The 21,948-nt window shown below is 38.3% G+C and overlaps 1 protein-coding gene across 4 annotated transcripts in view; it reads left to right on the forward strand.

Annotated features, from left to right (window-relative positions):
* The window catches only part of LOC117298547, a 70,256-nt gene that overhangs the window by 33,581 nt on the left and 14,727 nt on the right, over window positions 1-21,948 (forward strand). For 3 of the 4 annotated variants that reach the window (XM_033781860.1, XM_033781863.1, XM_033781861.1), the window contains exons 4-8: window positions 11,483-11,563; window positions 15,450-15,757; window positions 18,486-19,324; window positions 20,365-20,691; window positions 21,449-21,607. In XM_033781860.1, coding sequence (XP_033637751.1) covers window positions 11,483-11,563; window positions 15,450-15,757; window positions 18,486-19,324; window positions 20,365-20,691; window positions 21,449-21,607 — 1,714 coding nt within the window. The remainder of the gene's footprint in view (window positions 1-11,482; window positions 11,564-15,449; window positions 15,758-18,485; window positions 19,325-20,364; window positions 20,692-21,448; window positions 21,608-21,948) is intronic. The other variant, XM_033781862.1, reaches the window with a different exon arrangement.

The following is a 21,948-nucleotide window of genomic DNA, read 5'->3' on the forward strand; positions in this document are numbered from 1 at the left end:
TTTTCTCTCCATGTTAATCCTTATCCTATGAGGAGCATAATTGTTGCATGTTATGAGCAGTTTGATGAAGATGGGTTGTCATGGTGAATAGAAGGCCTTTGGTCGGAGAATATCTTTAGAATGAAGGAAGAATGGGTGTTTGTTTTCATTGCGTGTCTAGAGACAATTGTACATAATGGATCCGACCTAATAATGTTCTTCCTTGAAGTGCTATTATTTATCCCTTGTCATTAATGGTATACATTATCAACAGCTGCAGTCCATCTTCCCAAGTCAGTTTGTATCGTCATTTTTTGGAGTAATTGCCAAGGATATACCCTCCCTTTAAAATGCTAGCATTCATAAAAAGTAAAAAGAAAAAGAAAAAAAAAAACACTTAAACCCCCAAAATTAATTTGATGACCGTGGCCCAATTTCATAGAGCTGCTTAAGCACAAAATTTTGCTTAAGCAAAAAATTCATTGCTTAGTAAAATCAGATTACCGGCCAAGACTCCACTCAATTGTTATGCTAAGTAAACAACAGCTAAATACTAGTCATAAGCAATGTATATGGCATGAAATTTTGACCAGTAACGTGTGTAAAATAAGCGAGCTATTTTCGTGCTTAAGCAAATTTTTTGCTTAAGCAGCTCTATGAAATTGGCCCCGTGAGTGCCTTGTTACACAAGGCAACTTTTGCAGGCAACTTGGAGGCAACCAACTGCAGTGCTTGCTACAGGACCACTTTGGTAGCGCAGGAGTCATTTTTCAAATAATTTTAAGATTCCAAAGAAAGTTATGAGAACATTTAAATGTGAATGGATTATCTTCTAGGAGATTGCCTGGAACTGGTTCCCTGAAGATTGCCTGTATTTTCCCAAATATCCATTGCGCAATCGCTAACTGTTGAATGAGGTGCGTGCTGGTCAAACTTGGTCGCTATATAGCTAGACGAGCATGCACCTCAATTCCTGCCTAACATGCACATTCCGATTTTTGCGATCAGGTCTAGCTAGTGATCAAACTTGATCGCTAGCTAGACCAGCATGCACCTCACTCCAAGACTAACGTGCACATACCAATTTTTGCGATAAGGTCTAGCTAGTGATCAAACTGGATCGCTAGCTAGACCACCAAGCACCTCATTCCGCACCTACATGCACGTCAATATTTTCGATAAGGTCCATGGCCCTAAGGTTAATTTGATGACTGAGTACCACATGTATAATATTCATCATTGATATTTGCAGCGAATCAATATGCACAACTCAAGTGTTTTAATTGTGTCAATGGGTTTTTGAAGCTGAGGTTTGACCGTCATACAATCTGTAATGTATGCCATTGATTAACTGCTTAGCACTAAATCAGCGCAATGGATTCAAGAGTCAACGTTCGTACTTGTTAAGTGATGGATTTGTTTAAGACATAAATCATCGTTTAGACGATTCAATGAGAAGGAAAAATCCATATGCATAGTAAAGATAGTGACACATTGTTTTTTATAACAGGACAATGCCTGGCACTGGCTGGCACTGGAAGGCAAGCATACATGTAGTTATGAGAATTGATTTATTCAGGTAGCTTTAAAGTGCATTAGCTTTCAGCTGAATTGTCAAATAACCTCTTAGTTCACGCTGTAGGTGTTGTTTTTCATGGTGTAAAAACTAGAAGTGACTAAAAAAATAAACTTGAAGACGATCAGAGCATACTGATCGAAACTTTGAGTCATTATAACCACTGATTCTTTTTAGAACCAACACAAGAGATATTCACATGGTGTTACAGCAAAGTTCAAATCCTACTAATTTATATACTGGTTTGAACTCGAAAGATAGAACATGTTTGGAATTGTTTTGAAACAAAAACAGAAGCTCACAATTGCATTTTTTTCAAACTGATCCATGTTTTGTAAAAATTCACATGGGGGGGGGGGGGGGGGGGGGGGGAATAGCGGTTTTCCGAAAGTGGAAATATCTAAATTGCAGATAGGGGCAGTTTTTTTCGAAATCAATAACAGGGATCGATGGACAGTAACAGGAAAGCCCCCATTGAGGAATGCAGCATCAGACTTTTTTACTCTTATATTTACCCAAGACTCGGCCCCCCTTCTTATTGCTGGAGAAATTCAATCTTTAGTAACAGGGAATTAATGGATGGGGGATATCAAGCCGCACCATCTACGGACCCACTTAGAGCCCGGCGAGCAACGCATATGTTTTGCCAGTTTGGACTGATAGGCTGATGAGGTGCTACCGAACTTTCCGGCAGTCGGTTTCTTTGCATAGGTCGAGGGCAGAAGATAGAACTGATCAATACGTCAGGTTTTTTGTGTGCATATTTTTTTTAAAGGAGATTCTGAGGTCACTATGGTGATTGGGATGAAGGTCAAATTTCGAAAGAAATGTTTTACACCAAAATTGTGTTCAAATTTATAAATAAACCATTGACGTACATTTTTCATCAGGCCCCATTTCTTTCTTTCTTAATTTGAAATCCACATCATGCATAATAAATCCAGGTTCTCTCTTTGGAAGCTGCCATATTTTTTACCTGTACTTAAAAAATCCAATAGCTGTTCATGATAACAATACGGTACGCTAATCAAATCATAATCTTTCATTTTCATCTTAAGTAAAGTTTGCCGATTGCAGCAAATTATATTCATCGTCAATAATTTGCCAAACTTGGTGACAGTTGTGTCAGTCTCAATATAAATATAAATTTCCTTCTTCTGAAATTAGAGGTGTCATGCGTAGTTTCTTGTTGTTCACTTTATCACACGAAGAAGAAGAAAAAGAATTGATCTGATTAATCACCATGACAACCCCTGTACCTTGTATTTCCCTTCCTCTCCTCCCACCCTTAGACCCTTGAGATTGAGTCCGGGAGTGCATATTAAAAGTTACATTTTAAAGCTGAATTCTGTGAAAGGAGCGACGAAACTAGGGTACAATTTTTAGCTAGGCACATAGGTGCAACTTTTTTTTTCTTTCTAGGAGGTATTTTCTTGGCAATTAAAACTGAAGTTTCTGCTCGCATTTCCGGTGCTTTTCAGAAAGATTCACGAAAAGCTTGATTACATCATCACTCATTTTACGTCATATGTGGCGATTCCATCATTTTGTAAAGCCGCTTTGTTGCAGCATGGAGCTATAACAAAGCAAACTCCCACACACAATGGCAATTATTGTCATTTTGACACACCTTGTCAAAAGCAAAAGTGTTTCAAAACCCTGAGGTTGCGGGGACCTATTTCTTGTATCAATCACTATGAAAATTCAGAAGTGTACAAATATCTAAATTACATTTAAAGCCATTGGACCCTTTCGGTACAGGAAAAAAAAAAAAAATTCACAGATTTACACATAATTTACAGGGTTTACAGAAGGTAATGGTGAAAGACTTCTCTTCAAATATTATTCCATGAAATGCTTTACTTTTTGAGAAAACATTAAAACAATATCAATTCTCGATAGCGAGAATTACGGATTTATTTTAAACACATGTCATGACACAGCGAAACGTGCGGAAACAAGAGTGGGTTTTCCCTTTATTTTCTCCTGACTCCGATGACCGATTGAGCCTAAATTCTCACAGGTTTGTTATTTTATATATAAGTGGTGATACACGAAGTGTGTGACTTGGACAATACTATTTACCGAAAGTGTATAATGGCTTTAAATGATAACCAAAAGATTTAGACACTGATAATGTCCATCAACCTGCAGATCTTAAAGATCTCTGAGATTTGAGTTAAGATGAATTTTTTATTAAGTTAGTTTTGGTTTTCCTCTTTAATATATTCAAGTTGAACTCGGAGGGGGGAATTATAAATGAAAAGATGTTCCCTGCAGCTCCTTGTTACCGCTTGTTTGTTTTGTCTCAGGAATATTTTCAATTAAAACAAATCCACATTAGAACAAGCTTAACTTACTCAGCTAAATGTTACCCCCCCTCTTGTTGTTTTTTGTCCAAGGAATATTTTCAATTAAAGTAAATCCATGTTAGAACCAAATTAATGTATTGCTGTCCACAGGGCTTTATTTGATCTACTCATTTATGCTATTTGACCCGGCCGAGATGGTCCAGAATTTAGATGCGGTCATAAATATTCCAGAAAATGTCACCTTTTTCTCGGGCTACTCATGGCACACAGATGAATTTCCTCCTGTTGGGTGATGATGCAAATCATATTGATTCCTCATGTATGTGGCTGAATGCTTGATGCTAACTTATTCACTGATTCTAAACTTATGATTCAAACTCTGCCGTTAATTTAGGAAAAAGAAACTTGAATTCGATGAATTTATGAATTCCTAGAAAAGCCTTTGTTTCAATATGAGCAACTTTTTCATCAGATCTTTTAAGCAATTTTTTTATCCCTCATTAAAGTAGTGAACCACAAGTGAAACTTACTGGGTAAATTTGTCAACAGTTATTGATTTAACAAAGGAAACTAACAAGAACAGGATTTGAACCTGTGACCTCCTTATTAACTGAGATATGTATCGCTCTATTGCTAGCAGTCACCCAATATACTTGTTCGAAGTGCCGGTCAGAAGCCAAATGTAAATTTAAAGTCAGAATTAAATTTGTTAGAATTTTTTTGGGGGTTGAACATAGACAAATTGACTACAGCAGGATTTGAGCTTCTTTGTTCCACCCCAGAATTTGTTCATTCGGTTACATACAAACAGGTGTGGTTTTGTATTATTTTTTAACCCCCTTCTACAATTTCTGTTATGTGTGTGCCTCAAGGTTTAAAAGGGTTTTGCAGCTTCTAAAATCTGTCATCCGATAATACCAATGACAAAAACTTCTTTGGCTAGAGTGTTGTTCAAACATGAAGGCAAGAATATCGCCAAGTTTCCATTTTGGTTAAGTTTGCACTTTTGAAAGTGACTGGTAATGGACTAATTTCTCTGCACTTTTGAAAACAGGTTTGCAGGTACTTGGCATCATGCCAATTCTAAATGCATGTGCACATTTTAAAATTGAGAACCACGGTAGCCGAACGTGACTAACATTAAACATGCGCCACTTGGAAGGCGGACATGAATTTTTATGAAGGCAGAGATCTGTCATTCACAAAAACAAAAAATACCTCACCCAGAAAAAGGCAGATATCAGTCATTCACAAAAACAAAAAGTACTTCAGTCAGAATCAACTAATGTAAAGTTATTATTCATGATTGGTAAGGATAGAAAACATTGTTTAATTTTACTGAAAGCTTACTGATTAGGAAGTTCGAACTCAAAACAATTGTTTCTGTGAAATATTATTGCTCTGAAATGAAGTAATATTCAAGAAAACTGTACCTGAAAATCTTCTAAAATACAACAGCCGATTGCTGGAAACTGTGTTCAAATGTGTCTTCTTACTCACGCAACAGATTCAGACAAAATCACAAGTTTAACATATCTTTAATTTATATGGGTGATGACACAAAACATGAACACTGTCTTCAACTGTTTTGTCAGCTCTACCTATGATACCTTTAACTTTGTGGGGGACGAGAGCAGAATAATGACATGAATGATGTGTTGAGAACTACTGACTGAAGTCAGCCAACATGAAGTAAATTACACTTTCTGAACCAGTTTCATCCAGTTCCATCAAGATAATTGTGGTTACCAGCGGTTTGATAATAATTCATGAAGTGGGCCAACATTTCATCACTGACAGAGCGCTCTCGTTGCTTTCTTTCTTATTTATTCCATCTTCAGAGGTCAAGTGGACCTCCAGGTTTGATGCAGTAGAGTCTTCAAGACTCTTCAGTTTGTTTTATTATTGATGGATAATCATGTGATCTTGTCACTAGGGCAGCCATCTTCAACATGAGGCATTGAACTCAATTGTGTCGAGTCATATTGAAGAACCTGTGCACTGTCTATTATTATAGGATTACAATTTCCTTTATTTTTACAACAATGCAAAAATAGCTAATGGTCTGACGTTTCGACTCTAGCAGAGTCTTAAATGACAACACAACACACATAAACATGTATATATATTTGATATTGATAGAACTGACATACATGTGGGACTATGTATCAACCTATTACAGGATATGTTTGTATGTGAAATAAAAGATAAATAATTATGATGCAAAATGCAAAGATGCCTGTTACTAACTGGCGTCATGTTAAAATGGTCTAAATTGCCATGCCAATACCCTTCCAGTGCAAATTTTGTCAGCATCCTAAACATCCGATGACATATTTCTGAGAACGGGATGTTTTAGTTCATTCCTGGAGTGGAATTTGAAATATGATACCATTGGATGTCACTTCCAATGGTGTTTTGATTAAGCAGACCCAATTCACTCCAAATGATGTCATCAGATGTTTTGGATGTTGGCAAATTTATCTTCGAAGGGTTTTGTATCGGATGGTCTAAATTGCCTTTGCCAATACCTGTCCAGTACAAATTTTGTCAGCATCCAAAACATTGGAAGACATTATTTTGAGAAAAATGGATTTGTAAATTTTTGTACTGGAATATTATCTGGAATATTAGTATTGTTTTTCATCGGATTTTTTTGGCGTTAACAAATTTGATCCAAGAAGGTATACTGTACAAGGGTCGTGGGTTCGAATCCCACCCGAGTAACATGCCTGTGTATTTTTTTCTTCACAGGACTCGGGAAAGTACCGAGTATACAGTGCAAACACACATCGGTGTAGGGTTAAAAACCAAAATTAATATTCTTTATCCCAGATGCAAATTTAACTTTAAATTTCTTTAGATACTGTACTCAAGAGCTATTTAGACTATTTTTAACATGAGGTCAGAGACTTCTTTTGTCCCACTCACATGAGGACTCTATAGAATTAGATGTTGCAAACTACTTACCAACCAAATGGACCTACACTACGGTATAAATGCAAATAAATAGTTAACGGTCTGACACTTCGACCCTAGCAGTCTCTTTCTCGAAGGCTAAATGACAACACAACAAACATGAACAAGTAACTAAGTATGGAAAATTTGTACATCACAAGATTTAACTTGGTATTTCCCTTCCTCTTTAAGGACCAAATATCATGCCTGTTGTAGTCAGGAGACAAATGGAATGACTGTAGAGTGTTTATAAATATGACTAATGGAGTAATCAATATGCAGATACAAAACACGTATAGAGACCAGTTTAAAATAATTATCTGTGTTTGATTAAACTGTTCATTCAACCCGTATGAACGATTTGGGTCAATATGGGTCGAGATTGAAACAGGTTATCCTCTTAAAGGCAGAGTAGACAGGGTTTTCCCCATACACAAGCCATTTTATCAGAATATATTGCGCAAATTTAGTGCTGATACAAGCAATTTTCAGTCGATACGCAAAAACAAAACTTCTTTTTTTACATTACTGATTCGTTGACGCATTTCAGGCACTGATTAAAGGCAAACTATAGACGATGTGACCTCTGACGTCACCCGAAAACCATAACATGATTTGGGCGCATACCGCCGGGCAAAACCTTTGTGTTTTGGCAGCCAGCTAGAAAGTACACGCAATCTTAATATGTTTGGCTTGCGAAACATGACGTGTACAGTGTTTTGTCAACAAAGGGCGGTTTGAATGTAAACATAGGTCACATCGTCTATACCTTTGGTTTTTGGAGACGTTCGGTTGTTTGAATCCTGTATCAATGTACAATGTAGATCTATCAATATAAACCACAAGGGAAACTAACTGGGTAAATTTTTGAAATGATTTTGGGGTTGAACAAAGAATTGACTAGAGTGGGATTCGAGCCAACGACCTCCGGATTAACGTGCCGGCGCTCTACCAACTGAGCTATCTATCCCTATATTGGCGGTGTCCCTATTTTGCCAATATCTTTGTTCGGGGGTGCCAGTCAGAAGCCATACAACCGTTAACTGCCGTGTAGCCAGGGATCACACCCAAATTACGATACAACCTGGGAAGCGGCAGCCAGGGGATCACCTTAAGGGGATGCGACTTTTTGTTTAAGATATCAATTTAAACCACAAGGGAAACTTTCAAAAATTTTCCCAGTCAGTTTCCCTTGTGGTTTATATTGATACCTGAAACAAAAAGTCGCTTGTTCAACCCCAAAATCAATAAAACTAACATGTGAAAATTTAATTTCAAAAGACTGTTAGCATTTTGTGATAATTATGTCCACATGGTTGTGTCCATGCGGGAAGAATAATATGTATCTGGAATACACAATCTGACAACTGTTTCATGCAAATAATGTTTCCCAGATTGTTATGTTTTTGAATCCCTCTCCCTAAAGCCACATTTCTTTGGGAGTCATTTTTCAAAATGTTACACATTATCAACATCTGTAGTGCTTCTTACCTACATGTAGTAATTTTATGGTAATTAATCTTTAAAGTAATTACCAGGTATTTTTACTCTCCCTGTAATGTCTACTGGCTTGTCATTAAATCCTAGCAATTAATTAACTAAAATACACCTGTACAGATAGATGTTAATTAACTCTTCACTTTCACTGCTCATGTGACACAGGTAGCGTGGTCACTAATTATTTGTTCCTAAATTGATAAGAGAGCTATTGGCGTAGATCACCAAGTTATTGGATTTTCACATTAAATCCATTGGTAAAAGAAGGCTAATTTAAAGATCACCGAAACCACGATCAAATTAATATTGGAAACCTTACCTCAATCACTGTGTATATTTGTGCTGCAAAATGTCAATATTTTTCTTGCTCCGTTTTTTTTCCCCTTTTCCCCCCTTTTATAAAATGTTCCCACTTCTAAAGGCCACAGTTTGTCTCCATAATCAGATCACACCTTTTTTTGTTTGGTGAGGGAAATATAGCTGGCAAATCTTTTAATGAGATTTATTTCAATTCGATACCCCAAGAAAACGGCCCCAAATTTGATCAATCACACGTGCACGTAGTATCTAATTGCTGAATTACCGTTTGTCTTCAACTCAAAGTGAGAGGACATGAAAACCAAGACGTAATTAAACATGGTCCGAGAAACACGGAGAGACCAACGACAGGAAAGGAGAAGGGGAAGAGGAGAAAAAAAAGGCGGTCATGAGATTACTTCGCTGGGAGGCCGAGCCCCTCTCGGCTAATCGGTGACCGGCTTTTACCCAGAGGCGGTATTTATAGAACTCTTTCTTGCTGATGGCGAATCTTACTAATGAAATTGTGGAGTAATTTGGCCTACGGGTTGCAATGGTAGAAGTACAGCAAAGTTAGCGTACAATTCAATAAGAAGCAGACGTGGCGTGGTGGAAGGACTGTGGTTCTGGGGGTGCTTGATTGTTATCACAAATTTTTAAAAAATCCAGTAAAAATTAGTTCAATTTTGTTTTTATATAGGGAAGATGACGAGATTTTGGTGAAAACTGGTACACCTTCCGGGGCAATCTTAAGCAATAATGAAAACAAAATATGAGTGTCATGGTGTGGGATTTGTGAACTTCTCACCTAGGATTTCACCTATTGAATAAAATGGTATCAACCATTGCCTATCTGTCGTCTGTAAGCTGTTACCATTTGGCACGCGCCATTAACCCCCACAGGGGTTGTATAGATACTTTTGCACCGTTGCCCTCCAGCGTCTTCGGTAGTCGGAATACAGAATCAAATTTCTTGAGACAACACTACATGTCAAAGGCTGATGACAATTTCCTGATTGTCTCAGTAGCATACAATCATACAAGAGTTATTTTAAGAATGCTACTTACATGCGTAGATGCTACTCTCTTTGTCAAGATTGGTTTCTAGGCATATTGAATTTTTTTTTTTTAAAGCAAACAGTTTTTTCTTTGAGGAAATTGCATTTCTTGAAGATTGTGAATCAATTGACAGCATAGGGTTACAGACTTTTAAAAATGCATATTCATTAGATTGGGATGAACCAATCACAGCAAAGGAAAGTTTAGATTTGAATCATAGTATGAATATTTAAATTTTGTTATTTCACTTATTTTTGTACAGATGCTAGGTCCCTCAAGTCACACTTCAAATTTAATAAACAACATTTGAATGTTCAACATTCGTACAAGAATTAATCATATATCTCCAGGCACGATGATACATTTCTCTAACACTGAGTCACGTTCCTTGGTAACAAACAATCCATCATCAATGTTCCAAAGAAAAGTCTACCTCAATCGGAGAACTGCAGACATTAATTGCAGAGGTACAATTACAGAATTTGTAAAAAAAAAATCATGAAGATCACGGATTTACATAAATGATGATGATAGGAGAAAACATCTCTTGAAATATTTCTGTCTGAAAATGATTGATTAGAAATAAATAAAACTATTTTCTTGTTTGGAGTTTATCGCTCAGTGAGAGTTTTATTTTTTACTTGTTTTTTTTAAGCCATGTCGTGCAAAATGTGTATCCAGTTTTTCACTATTTTCTCGTGACCCAGATGGCCGATCGATCTCAAACTTCTACAGGTTGGTCAGTTTATCTATTCTGTAATGTTCCTTTAAAAAGAAAAGTCTGTCTTAGTCTTAGAATTGCAGACATTGAATTGCAGACGTACAATTTCTTTAAGTATATATCGATCTTAAGTGTTTTCAACTTGAGCCCTTTCTTGTTTTGTTCGGAACAGATTGTTGTTCACTGTCTGCCTTTACAAATCTATTCCTATTGGGGTCAAAAAGTCATCTTTTTTCTCATTTTAAGAAAGGGTGACCCTGCAGGTGTTGAGCAAATTGTTCTTGGAATGAGGATGTTTCCATGGTAACGAGGTTTCATCCTCTGGCTAGATTAAAATGCAACTTTTTGTTCCACAGGTTTTTTTCCTCTTACACAAGAGGCTACTTTTGACCACATAATGAAAGTATCTGGAGTGGATTATGTATTGAGTCAGATATTATACTTGATATTAAGAAAGTTAAGCACTTTATTTTTGCAAATATCTGTTTTGTTGTTGTTGTAACCTAGATAATGTTTAACGAAGTAGTTTAAAATCCTCATAGTACGTGTTAGATTGAGCATGTTTTAATTTTGGGGTTAAAAAGTACTGCAGTAAGGTCTGCCTTTCTGTGCAAATTGTGAAATGTTATTGGAATTTCAGGTTGTCATGGCTGACTTTGCCTTCTTAAAATCTTCTTGTAGACATTTAAGGGCTTGCAAATGTCAAACAGCCTTTCTTAAAATGTTGCCTTGATTTCTTAAGCCCTTTAGAGACCATTTTGTTCTGTATAATTATTGCCTAAATGCCCAGACATAGCTGATATTGTTGTTTTTTTACAACTTTTTTTCTAGTGTCTGATTTTTTTTTAGGTTCAACCAATATTAGATATTAATTTGTCAACCTTGATTTAAGGGGTGGATTTTTTGTCTATTTTTGATTTGTAAATTAATTTTTTCACAGGACTCGGGGAAAGTACTGAGTACACAGTGCTACACACATCGGTGTATATGGGTAAAACCAAAAATTAATATTCTTTATCCCGATGCAAATTTAACATCTATTAAATTAATTTTCGTTCCACTTTTGTTTTCTTTCTTCTGCAGTCACAAGTTAGAGGTAGAGTTTGAGGAGAATCACTGTGTACGTCGTAATAAACTCCAACGATTCACTACAAATGTAATCACGTAAGTGTACGTCGTAATAAACTCCAACGATTCACTACAAATGTAATCACGTAAGTGTTCCACTAAGAGTTGTTTCAGATTGGTTTGTAACAAGCTATCGTTTAATAGATGTGCTTAGCAGCTCTATGAAATTGGGCCCAGTTTGTTGACATTCAAAATGTTAGTGTTTGGATGGAAGAATAATTCTTCTATCATGGTTGGGCTGTCTCTTCGGTTGTCTGAAGAGAGACGTATCAGCTTTGGACAGTGATTAGTGCAAACGAGTAAAAGTCTTAAGAATAAACCAACATGCTCTTTATTAAGAGTCAGTGACTCTTCTAAAGATATTAAGACAAGTATTGTCTGTAAGGTTCATCTTAACATTATGTTAAACTTGCATCGAGGATAAAGAACATTTTTGGGGAATTTCATATTCACTTCCTTATGGAGACCGAGAAAAAGGGGAACTCTAAAGACTGGGGTGCTTCACAAGAAATGTTGTGTACAAAGTCTTTAATGGTAGGTATTTTAGCACAGGGATAAAGGAAAGAACAAAAGATGTCTACTCAGGGATGCAAAAAATGGAATCTGTGTTCCCCTTACACCGATATCTGTGAACACTTTATTGACCCCTTGCACTCACGTTACACGCAACAACTGTGCCATGCTCACCATGTTGGTGGTCAAGGTGAACATGAAAACGCCGCTTCGCCTAAAATTCGCACTTCTCTGAATAACACACGTTGACATTGACCACCAAAATGAACCGATGATCTCTGACGTTGTAGATCTCAGCAGTCATTTTCACCACTCCATAACTGAGGGTCCTCAAATCTGAATTTGAATCTCACTCTGTGCTAACCGCCATCTGTCTAATTAACGACCGAATTCTAGATTGGGTCAAAGCGCAGGTCAAACGCTCCTGATAGTTCTTTTGTACCATGGAAACCTTGCCTCATTGATTGATGGGTTGAAGGATGTAATATAGAAGACCTCCTCCAACTCAGTTGAAGAAGTCTCAGGCTCTTGATCAAGGGCATTCATCTTGTCTTGGCTCCCTTTCTACCTCGTACATCAAAGAGCGTCTTTGATGGTTCGTCCCAACTGAGACTTCTTGAGGTTACGGTCACTGGCCTTCCTTAGAGGGAAAGTACATCACTTTTGAAGTCACCCAAGGGCTTACTGATTTGGGACGTTGAGATACTGACGGGGAGAAGAAGGGTCTATTATTAAGGCCCGGTCACACATGCCCCGATCACACAAGCCCCGAAAACGAACACGAAAAATAAGAATGTTAAAAATGCATGCCCTCGATTGGTTGGATGAGCGAGGGCGTTTCTGTGGAGCAATTCAACCAATAGAATGTGTTCTCTTTGTGTCATTATCTTTATCGTTTTCGTTATCGCTGCAGTGTGACTCGGCCTTTAGGGTAGAGGTATATCTCGTTTGGTAGTTGTCTTACCCAAAGGTTTCCCCAACTAGGGACCATAGATTGGAAGAGGGTGCCAATCAGGGTAGAGGTATACACCAATTGGGATAATTTGGTTTCTATTCAAGGATTTGACATCCTATGACCGGTGTCAAAATGTGCTCTCTGTTGACCTTGGTGAGGTCATTGACCTCGGTAAGGTCATTGTTTGAGCTGGTGACATCTTTAAAATGAGGACAGATTCAGAGGCATAAAATTGCTACTCCTAAATTACACCCCCCCCCCCCCCCCAGCCCCAGCCTTTACAAGCCAGAATTAAATAATAAAATAAATAATAAAAAAATCATTCCAAAAAGTGTTTTACAAAAAGTGTTTATTTCACTGCAACAAAAAAGAAATAAAAAACATTTGCCCAAAGTAAAACATATTTTTAGTCAAGCATTATTAACTTGAATACAAAATGACACAACATCATGCCATTCCACGGTCGTCACACAGTTACTAATTCTTTAAACCACCTCCCCACCGCAGGGGACTTTACCAGCCAATCCACCCTCAAAATGCCCGGGGCTAAAATTCTCAACCATAATGGCAAAGCCTTCCTCACAAATCCCTATTGTCCACGACGAGTGAAAGCGCAGTTTTGTGGTCACGAAGCTGTCAAGCTCACGGGTACAACGTGAGATTCATTAAAACAAGGAAAAAATCAAGGAATGCTGATGAATTTCACTCATCAAGGAAAGTAAATTCATTTTGAGATGTACAGTTGTTTGTTGATTAACTACACACTTGGCGCTGCTTATATCTAAATGTTTAGCTGATGACAGAACAAGTCGGGTTTATTGACCACAAACATTTCTTAGCTCAACGGCCAGTTTCAGAGAGGAAGGCTTTCAAAGTTTGTTTAGATTTTTAAAAGGTTGTGTTTGTTTGGATGAATTTTACAAGTTTACTTTTTATTTTATTTTATTTTGATGATTTTTTAACTTTTAAGCAAACTTGCACTTTAAGAAAGTTTATAAAACGATGTAGTGCTCAAAATTCGTCACTGAAGCTCAGATCATGGCACTCCATGTCACTAGGCCATCATTCCTTAAACAATTTTAGCTCCCTTGGAAGTATACAGCCTGTGCTGCAAAAATATGTAGCACACCAAGCTAATTCATTCATTTATTCTGGTTGTGAAGACAACCAAGAGCCCCATGGACAGAAGACAAAGAAGGAAGTTTCAGTTTTAGATTTGGGAGGAAAACCCCAGAGAATTAGTCCATAGAAAACCAGGTTTGGACTGAAAACCCAAACCACTTAGTGTGAAAACCCAATCCTCCTGATACCCCCAATGGGCCATATTTTTGACCGTGTGAGGGCGCTCTCAATCACTTCCGGGGGTATATTCATTCATACCCAAAACAGTTTTTAAAGATTGGAACACATTACCACCACAGACATCTAATCCATCACAGACAATAAGACTTTTAAAGGAGCCGTTATAATCCACCTCTAAAGCAAATTGAAACTACGGCGCAACAAAAGTGACAGAACGCCTATTAATTTGTGCAGGGTGAATCGCGTGTACCCCCGGAAGTGATAAAAATACTATTTATAGAGTCCTCGCGCTGTCAAAAATAAGGGGCATTGGATTCAAACCAGGGGTCCTGGAGGTGGAAGGTGAGGAAAGATACCACTGCGCCAACCCAACCCCTCGTTCGAAAGCGTACGTGTAACAAACACAATACATGTCAAAAGGTTCATATTGAATATATTGTGTGATCTTGACAAAGAAGAATATCAAATGGCTTAGACTTTTTCTCTGTAGCCTCTATCACTTCAGAGTTAAACCAAATCTCTGTGGAACGATATGTAAAAAAAAAATGCCATATGCTAATTATTTTAACCTAATTATTTCTTTGCTCATGCTTCATTCTTGTTTTCATTTCAGTTTGCAAGTAACACATTTCTGTTCTTTTTGACAATCACTATTTGAGTCTCCACCACATGATTGTGGTGAATTGAATTGAATGATTCTTTGTCCATGCTTGTCTGCTAGCCCTACAGCCAAAAAGTACACGACACCTTTCAAGGAAATACTAAACGCATTCTTAAACTCACCCCAGACGGTGGAAAAACCCATTTTTTCAACACCTCCAGGAATAAGACATTTTAGCAATCTTGGCCGAGTGACAAAAAACTCTTAGAGGTTCAGTCGATGAATACAAACTGCGCCCCCTTTTACCCCCCATTGCCAACTTCCCGACGGCAAGCAATGAAACACACCACAGCTGCCCGATAAAACTCATCCTGCAAACATCTGCATGGATTAAAGAATTTCTCCCCCCAACCACCCCAAGGCAAACCAGAAAAAAAGAGTCTCCCGTAGCTGACGAAAAGGGAGAAGGGAAAGGGGTCGTCGGAGGTAAGGCTTGAATATTTCTCTTCCCTCCCATCGATATTGACGTGTCTGATGGATTACCCCCATAGGATCCAACGAGCCTGGAGACAGTTCAGACGAGGAAAGCTGAAGACATCCCCACCGCGTCCCTCTACAGACTCTGACCCAGATCATCACCATAGCAACGGAGGAGGAGGAGGCAGCCACAACGAGGATGAGAATGATGATGATGATGATGAGAACACGGATGCCAATGGTAACAGGAGGGAAGAAGCAAGAGATGGGAGCTTAAGGGAAGGGGACAACCACGTAAAGAGACCCAGCGGACCAAGTGTCGACGGGAAAACTCACCAGGAGGAAACTTCTTCTCCTCTGGACTGGGTCCCGGCAGAGCCAGGTTAGTCAATTTATAAACAGAGGGTTTGTGATGAAGTGTTTGTCTACTCTAGACCGTTCTGTACATAAACCTGGTATTTGTCTTGAGTAGATGTTAAACATAGCATGATCTGATAACCTTCAACAAGTAGGGACGATGCTTGGCAATTCGTGACCTACATGTGGCAGGAGAAATCTCAAGATCTGTCCACAAATCTTGATGCATATTTTACAATAGATAGTTGTATCTACTGAAATACCTTGAAGGCGTTATTTATGGAAGAACAAAACAAACAAACAAACAAACAAACAAACAAACAAACAAACAAACAAACAAACAAACAAACAAGCAAGCACAAGAAGATCATGCTTTTCGTTGCGTGCAAGATATTAAATTTAACTTTGGCCAACGGGGAAAAGTTGAGATGGGAATTGGGGGGGGGGGGGGGCAAAGGAAAGTAACTGCTCCCTGGCCCCTGTAGCACCGCCATTTCCTGATGTTTACAAATAATAATAATAATAATATTGGAAACCTTTAAAGCGCCGGTATCTGCTACAAGCAGCGCTCATGGCCCCGCTGTACACAAAACAACCAACAAGCAATGAAAGAAGAGTCACATATTATACAAAATAGAGTTTATAAGAAAATACTTCTTTATGCAGATGAAATTTTAAACTGTTCTTGAATGTATGCCAAGTGAGTTTGAAAGTTTATTATGTCAGCAATAACTTAATGCTTGGAGATAATCGCGCTAGCATCAGCGGTATAGATAACCCCCATCTCCCCCCTATCAACAGCTTGAGATATTTTAACCCTGTGGAATGTCACGACTCTTGCATTTTGTTTCATTGCCTAATGTGATGATTTATTAATGTCTAAAAGTAAACCTAATATGCGGGGACCGGATCTTTTGTTTTAAGGCGCGTCAACACAACCGAGGAAGCGCGAGATGTTCTAAACGCCAGTTGCCACGACGATGTGATGTCATGAGTGGATTATGTTGCATGTTCATTCAAACCGTAGTAAAGTCAATACCTTGCAGTCTGTTTTTTTCTCTTCTTTCTAACTTGTGTTTGACGTAACTAATATAGGCACTAACTTGATTGGAATACTCCGAAACGCCCCACAAAGTGTAAGTGTGTATTTATAAATGCTTTAGGGCATGATTTTTAAGTGAATTCTTAGCTATCAAAATAGGAATCGGCTACTGTTGACAAGTTGATGAATTGAGGATAAATGTCAGCTATACCCACCAGGTGTTTCTTTTTATTAATTTCAATATGAACCAAATTTTCCTTCCATTTTTTTCCCGCTCTTTTTAAACTGTTTATCTGAAATGCTCTTTTTTTTTTTTAAGTATGTTATTGGTTTGAGAAAAGATTTATTTATAACAATAACAGATTTAGGGGGATATTTCTTTTAGTAATTCTGCATAGCAATGGATTCCAGCTGTTTGTAGCAACGATCTTTGTCACTTGTGCTATACACGAGTACCAAAACACTAGTACTTTTGTGCTTGAATGCTAGTATCAAACACAAGTATTAAAACTCTAGTACTGAGGTAAACACCAGTACCTTTAAAAGCAACTAATCCCCAAGTGCCAAAACTCTAGTGCCTACACACACTATACCTTTAACACTTAACAATGCATGAGTACCAAAACACTTTATATCTTTAGAAAGTACCTACACCCTCTTAAAAAGTAACCAATGCAAAAGTACTAAAACCCTAGTGCTCAAACACAAGCACCTTTAAAAAGTGACAATGCACGATGAGTTTTCTTTTTACTTATTAGAGATTGCAATTTCTAGCTATGTTTATTCAGCTTAAATTTTTTTTAAATTTTCCCCAGAGGTCAAGGTCGTGCCCAAGGTCACGTTGAGTTCATTCAAATAAACCAATGTAACAAAATAAAGACCTTGTGCTTCATGGATGCTTGATCTTAGGATACATGTTTTTTTTCTTCTTAAATGATGGGATACAAGGCGACAGCCGGCGTTTGAGAAGCGGAAAGGGTGTTTGAAGAAATACCACCTGCTCTTCGCACTTACGCTGTCGGTCACTTTCAAGGTTTAAGAACACATTGAAAATTTACTGCAAATTACAAGATCGCTTTTCTCTAAGGGTAGAGGGTCGAATATATCAAATGTATTGCCAAATGTGAAGTGTCCTTACTTTCAGCAAACTAGATTTAGATTTTGGGTTGAATAAAGACAAATTTACTACAGCGAGATTTGAACCTACAATAAGAAGGTAGAAAACGTTCAGAAGACCTTGTTCGATTCAGCGTGCCTTGGCCAAACATCCACACACTCAGGTCCACATTGGCCCAACTTTTTGAAATATTGGGAAGACCCCTGCAATTGTTTGCAACTCTATTTGTTTTAATGTAAGAGTATGAGGACATAACATTCAACCGCTTACCCTTTTTCTTATGGCAGTAGCTGTAGTTTAAGTGAAGAGCTCAGTGTTTTTGAAATGAAGGGGCTGGTTTTAAATTGACAGACTTTGTTTTTGTTAAACGTGATTAAATACCATTGCAATTAAAACACAGTCAGGATTGGCATTGGTATGAGATTTTCATTTCCCCTAATAGTTTCGGGATATTTATCCGACCTTTGACCCAAATTTAATTACTCGCACTCATCACCTCTCTTCCTGCCAACCAATAACAGCGGTTTAGTGTTATTGACATTTTAATCAACCGTCTCTGTTTATGTTTAATTTTGTTTTTTAACTGATGAACAGATAACAGCCTTGTCAACATGACATCGGCTCAACGCTCCAAGGCAAAACAGGCCATGCTCCAGGATCTCGGAAGCAGTGTGGAGCTCGATGACAATCATCAGGTCTACGAATCCTCCCCGGAAATAACCGATAAGAAAAAGAACCGTCTCAGCTTAGCCGAGGAGTTTGCAGCTGCCATGGATGAGGACGACGGGATGACCGGAGACGTGGCGGACTGCGAAGATTCCGACCCCAATGACAGCGAGCTTGAGAGTTCAAGCTGTGCAACGACACCGGAGTGGGATATTTGTGATAAGGAGACTAGGAGAGAGGACTCAGAACTGTTCCTTGAGGTACCGACCCTAGCCCTCCTCGCTGATGACTTAAGAAGCAAATGCATGCTCCGTGGCAAGGAGACCAACCCAAGTACTATGCAAGATAAACAAAGTATTCCCGACCCAAACAAAAACTACGGTATTTTAGAGTCCGATCCCAATGCAAACAATGTCGCGTTGGAGCGATGTGAGCTGACTGGAGGAACAAAACGTAAAACAAACTCACAAAGTAGGGATAAGAAACGGAACGTTGAATGCCAGGATGAGGTACTGAGAACTGTTTCCTTTCCTAATAGGACCGTAGGAAGTCACCCAGTGACTCATAGTAAAGTACAAAGGTGCGCTAGTGCAGACTGCAGAGAGTCTGAGGTTAAGAAACCGTTCCATGGAGGTGGTGTCTTACCATGTGGTAAGGAACAGGACTTAGTGTGTGTTGAACCTACCATGCCTGTATTGGATTGGGAGTCATTAGAGAAACATTTAGCCAAGATGGAAAAAGAGGAAGAACAGCAAAGTTATAAACAGGTGAGATCTTAGGAAAGGAATTTGGGAAAGTGTTTACTTCAGTGCTATTATCCGTAATGGCAAAGTGTACCTTGGTTTGTTGTAATCGTTCGATCGTTATATAATTATTCAATTCCATTCAATTCAACAATTTAAGAACTGACTCAGCGGTAGTACAGTTAATCACGATCCTATTAGCTAAAGTAGTAGTCCTAGCCTATTTTCTATACCATCCGCCCGGGTAATAGTTAAAAAGCAGGACAGTTCTTTTCAGAACTGAGAAGTCTCCCGAACCCCCGAACCTCTACTCTGCGGCAGTAGAATAAAGCAAACAGTTCTCTAAGAACAACTCTACCTGGCAAGTAGATACACATATGGTGTTACCTCAAACCAAATATATATCAATTCAATTCAATAAACTTTTTGTTCATGATGGCAATTAGGAAGACAAGTACCGGTTATTTACAATAATATTATTATGAAGGTGTCAATAACCAATGTCGCACAAAAAGCATAGTATTTGTTTAAATACATTAAAGTGTGTGTGTTTTACTTCCTTAAACAAAGGTCAAAAGGGTAAGTAAATCTGAGTGGTTTTTGGGGTTTTTTTTTTCAGTAATTGGTGTTTTTGCTTTTGTCAACTTTGAAGTTTGAATCCAAGAAACCTTTGAAGTCAACCTTTCACTGCGTTTCACAAAGAGTCTGAAGAGAGTTCTAGATTTCCGATTCAATATTTTTAAATCCAAGTAGCTTTTAAGTTAAATACTCATTTGTTTGGATCTTTCTTTTGTAGCAACTGCTTTTAGTATATTTTGACATTGTTTTATGTTTTGTGTTGAGCCTACATCCGTATGGACTGTAAAAGGGGTAACCCTGTTTCAACCCTAGGAGTAGGTGGCAACGGCCTCTAGAAAAAAATAGTTGTAGCCCACACCTTGAAGTGGTGTTCAGGCATTGTGTGTCTGGCGACTTGCATATAAAAAAATAATAAAAATAATAAAAATAGAGGCTTCTGCATTATATGCGCCCTATAAATATCTTGTATTATTATTATTCCTTAGACACAAAAACACTCCCGCCAAGCAATTTTACGTAAACTAGCCATGGGTACGGACGATGAGGCAGAAGGAGACATTTACGGAAAGAGTAAAGATAAGTTATCCACCAGACTCCAGAGTGGTATGAACTTACAGATCTGTTTTGTGAACGAGCCTGCCGATGGTTCCGATTTAGAGGAGGATAGTCCAAGGATTCTAGCGGCGGAGGAGGGCACGAGGAAAGAGAGTCATATAACGAATCGTTTTGGGAGAGTAACAGGGGCGACAAGGTTAGGAGGAGCTGGAATCAGACTGAGTAGAGAGAGTAGTAATTCGAGCGCTACGTCAAAGGTAAGATTGGATCGTGGGTAACTTACCTAGGGATCGTCCTTAAAGGCACTGGACACTTGGTATTTACTCAAAATAATTGTTAGCGTAAGACCTTACTTGGTAACGAGTAATGGGGAGAGGTTGATAAAACATTGTCGAGAAACGGCTCCCTCTGAATTATGAATTAATGTAGTTTAGGAGAAAGAAGTAATTTTCCACGAATTTGATTTCGAGACCTCAGAATTAGATTTTGAGGTCTCAAGATCAAGCATCTGAAAGTGACAAGGTTTTTTTTCTTTCATTATTATCACACAACTTCGACGACCAATTGAGCTATAATTTTCACAGGTTTGTTATTTTATGCATATGTTGAGATACACCAAGTGAGAAGACAGGTCTTTGACAGTTACCAACAGTGTCCAGTGTCTTTAATGAGAATAATTACAGCGCTCTTACACTTACACAAGGAAACTATACAATAAGTGGCTAAATAAAGGCACTAATAATGGGAAAGACAGTTGGTCCCATACTGCTTCGCGAGATCGCTGCTCTTGCACGAAGCTACTAGCTGCTTACTTCTACTCGCCAAACTGAGACTGTACAGCCCGAGAGCAGTAGTCTCACGGGAGCAAGCAGTCGCGCGAAATACCACCATTGTTGGAATGCTATCACTGCAACAGACACTTAACGACTTGCCACAAGTCTATCTTGACACAAATATGAAAATAAAGTAAATTATTTCCTCAACCTTTACCCTTCACAATGTTTTTGTTCCTAGGCACCATCAGTCAAGTTTGAAGATGAGGAGGATTTTGAAACGAAACAGGCTCGTCTCCAAGATGAAGCCCGCATGGCTCTGGCGAGAGCAGAACCTCTAGCCAGAATGCAGATGGAGTTTGAGAGACAACAAAGAAAAAAGTCACCGGTAACTGAATTGGTGAGAGGTGGACTAACACATGTTTAACATCTTTAACAACCCTTCTATTAAAACCAATCTTTGTTTATAAGAGTGACGTTTCGGGCTTTCCCCAGGTGTTGTCTGTGATATCTTTTCTTTATCTTTCATGTGAAAAACATAGAGTGCACCCCACAATGTGAAAACACCCCACAAGTACAGAAACACCTAAAAATCCACCCCACTCTGTTGCTCTACTAAGCACATCTTTTCTTAAGACTTTTGCTAACTATCAAGTGATAAACCACAAGGAAAATTGACTGGGTAAAGTTTAAATAATTATGGGTTGAACAAAGAAATATTTACCAGAGCAAGAATTGAAC

Source organism: Asterias rubens, chromosome 13, assembly GCF_902459465.1.
Source record: "Asterias rubens chromosome 13, eAstRub1.3, whole genome shotgun sequence".
NCBI classification, from domain to species: domain Eukaryota; kingdom Metazoa; phylum Echinodermata; class Asteroidea; order Forcipulatida; family Asteriidae; genus Asterias; species Asterias rubens.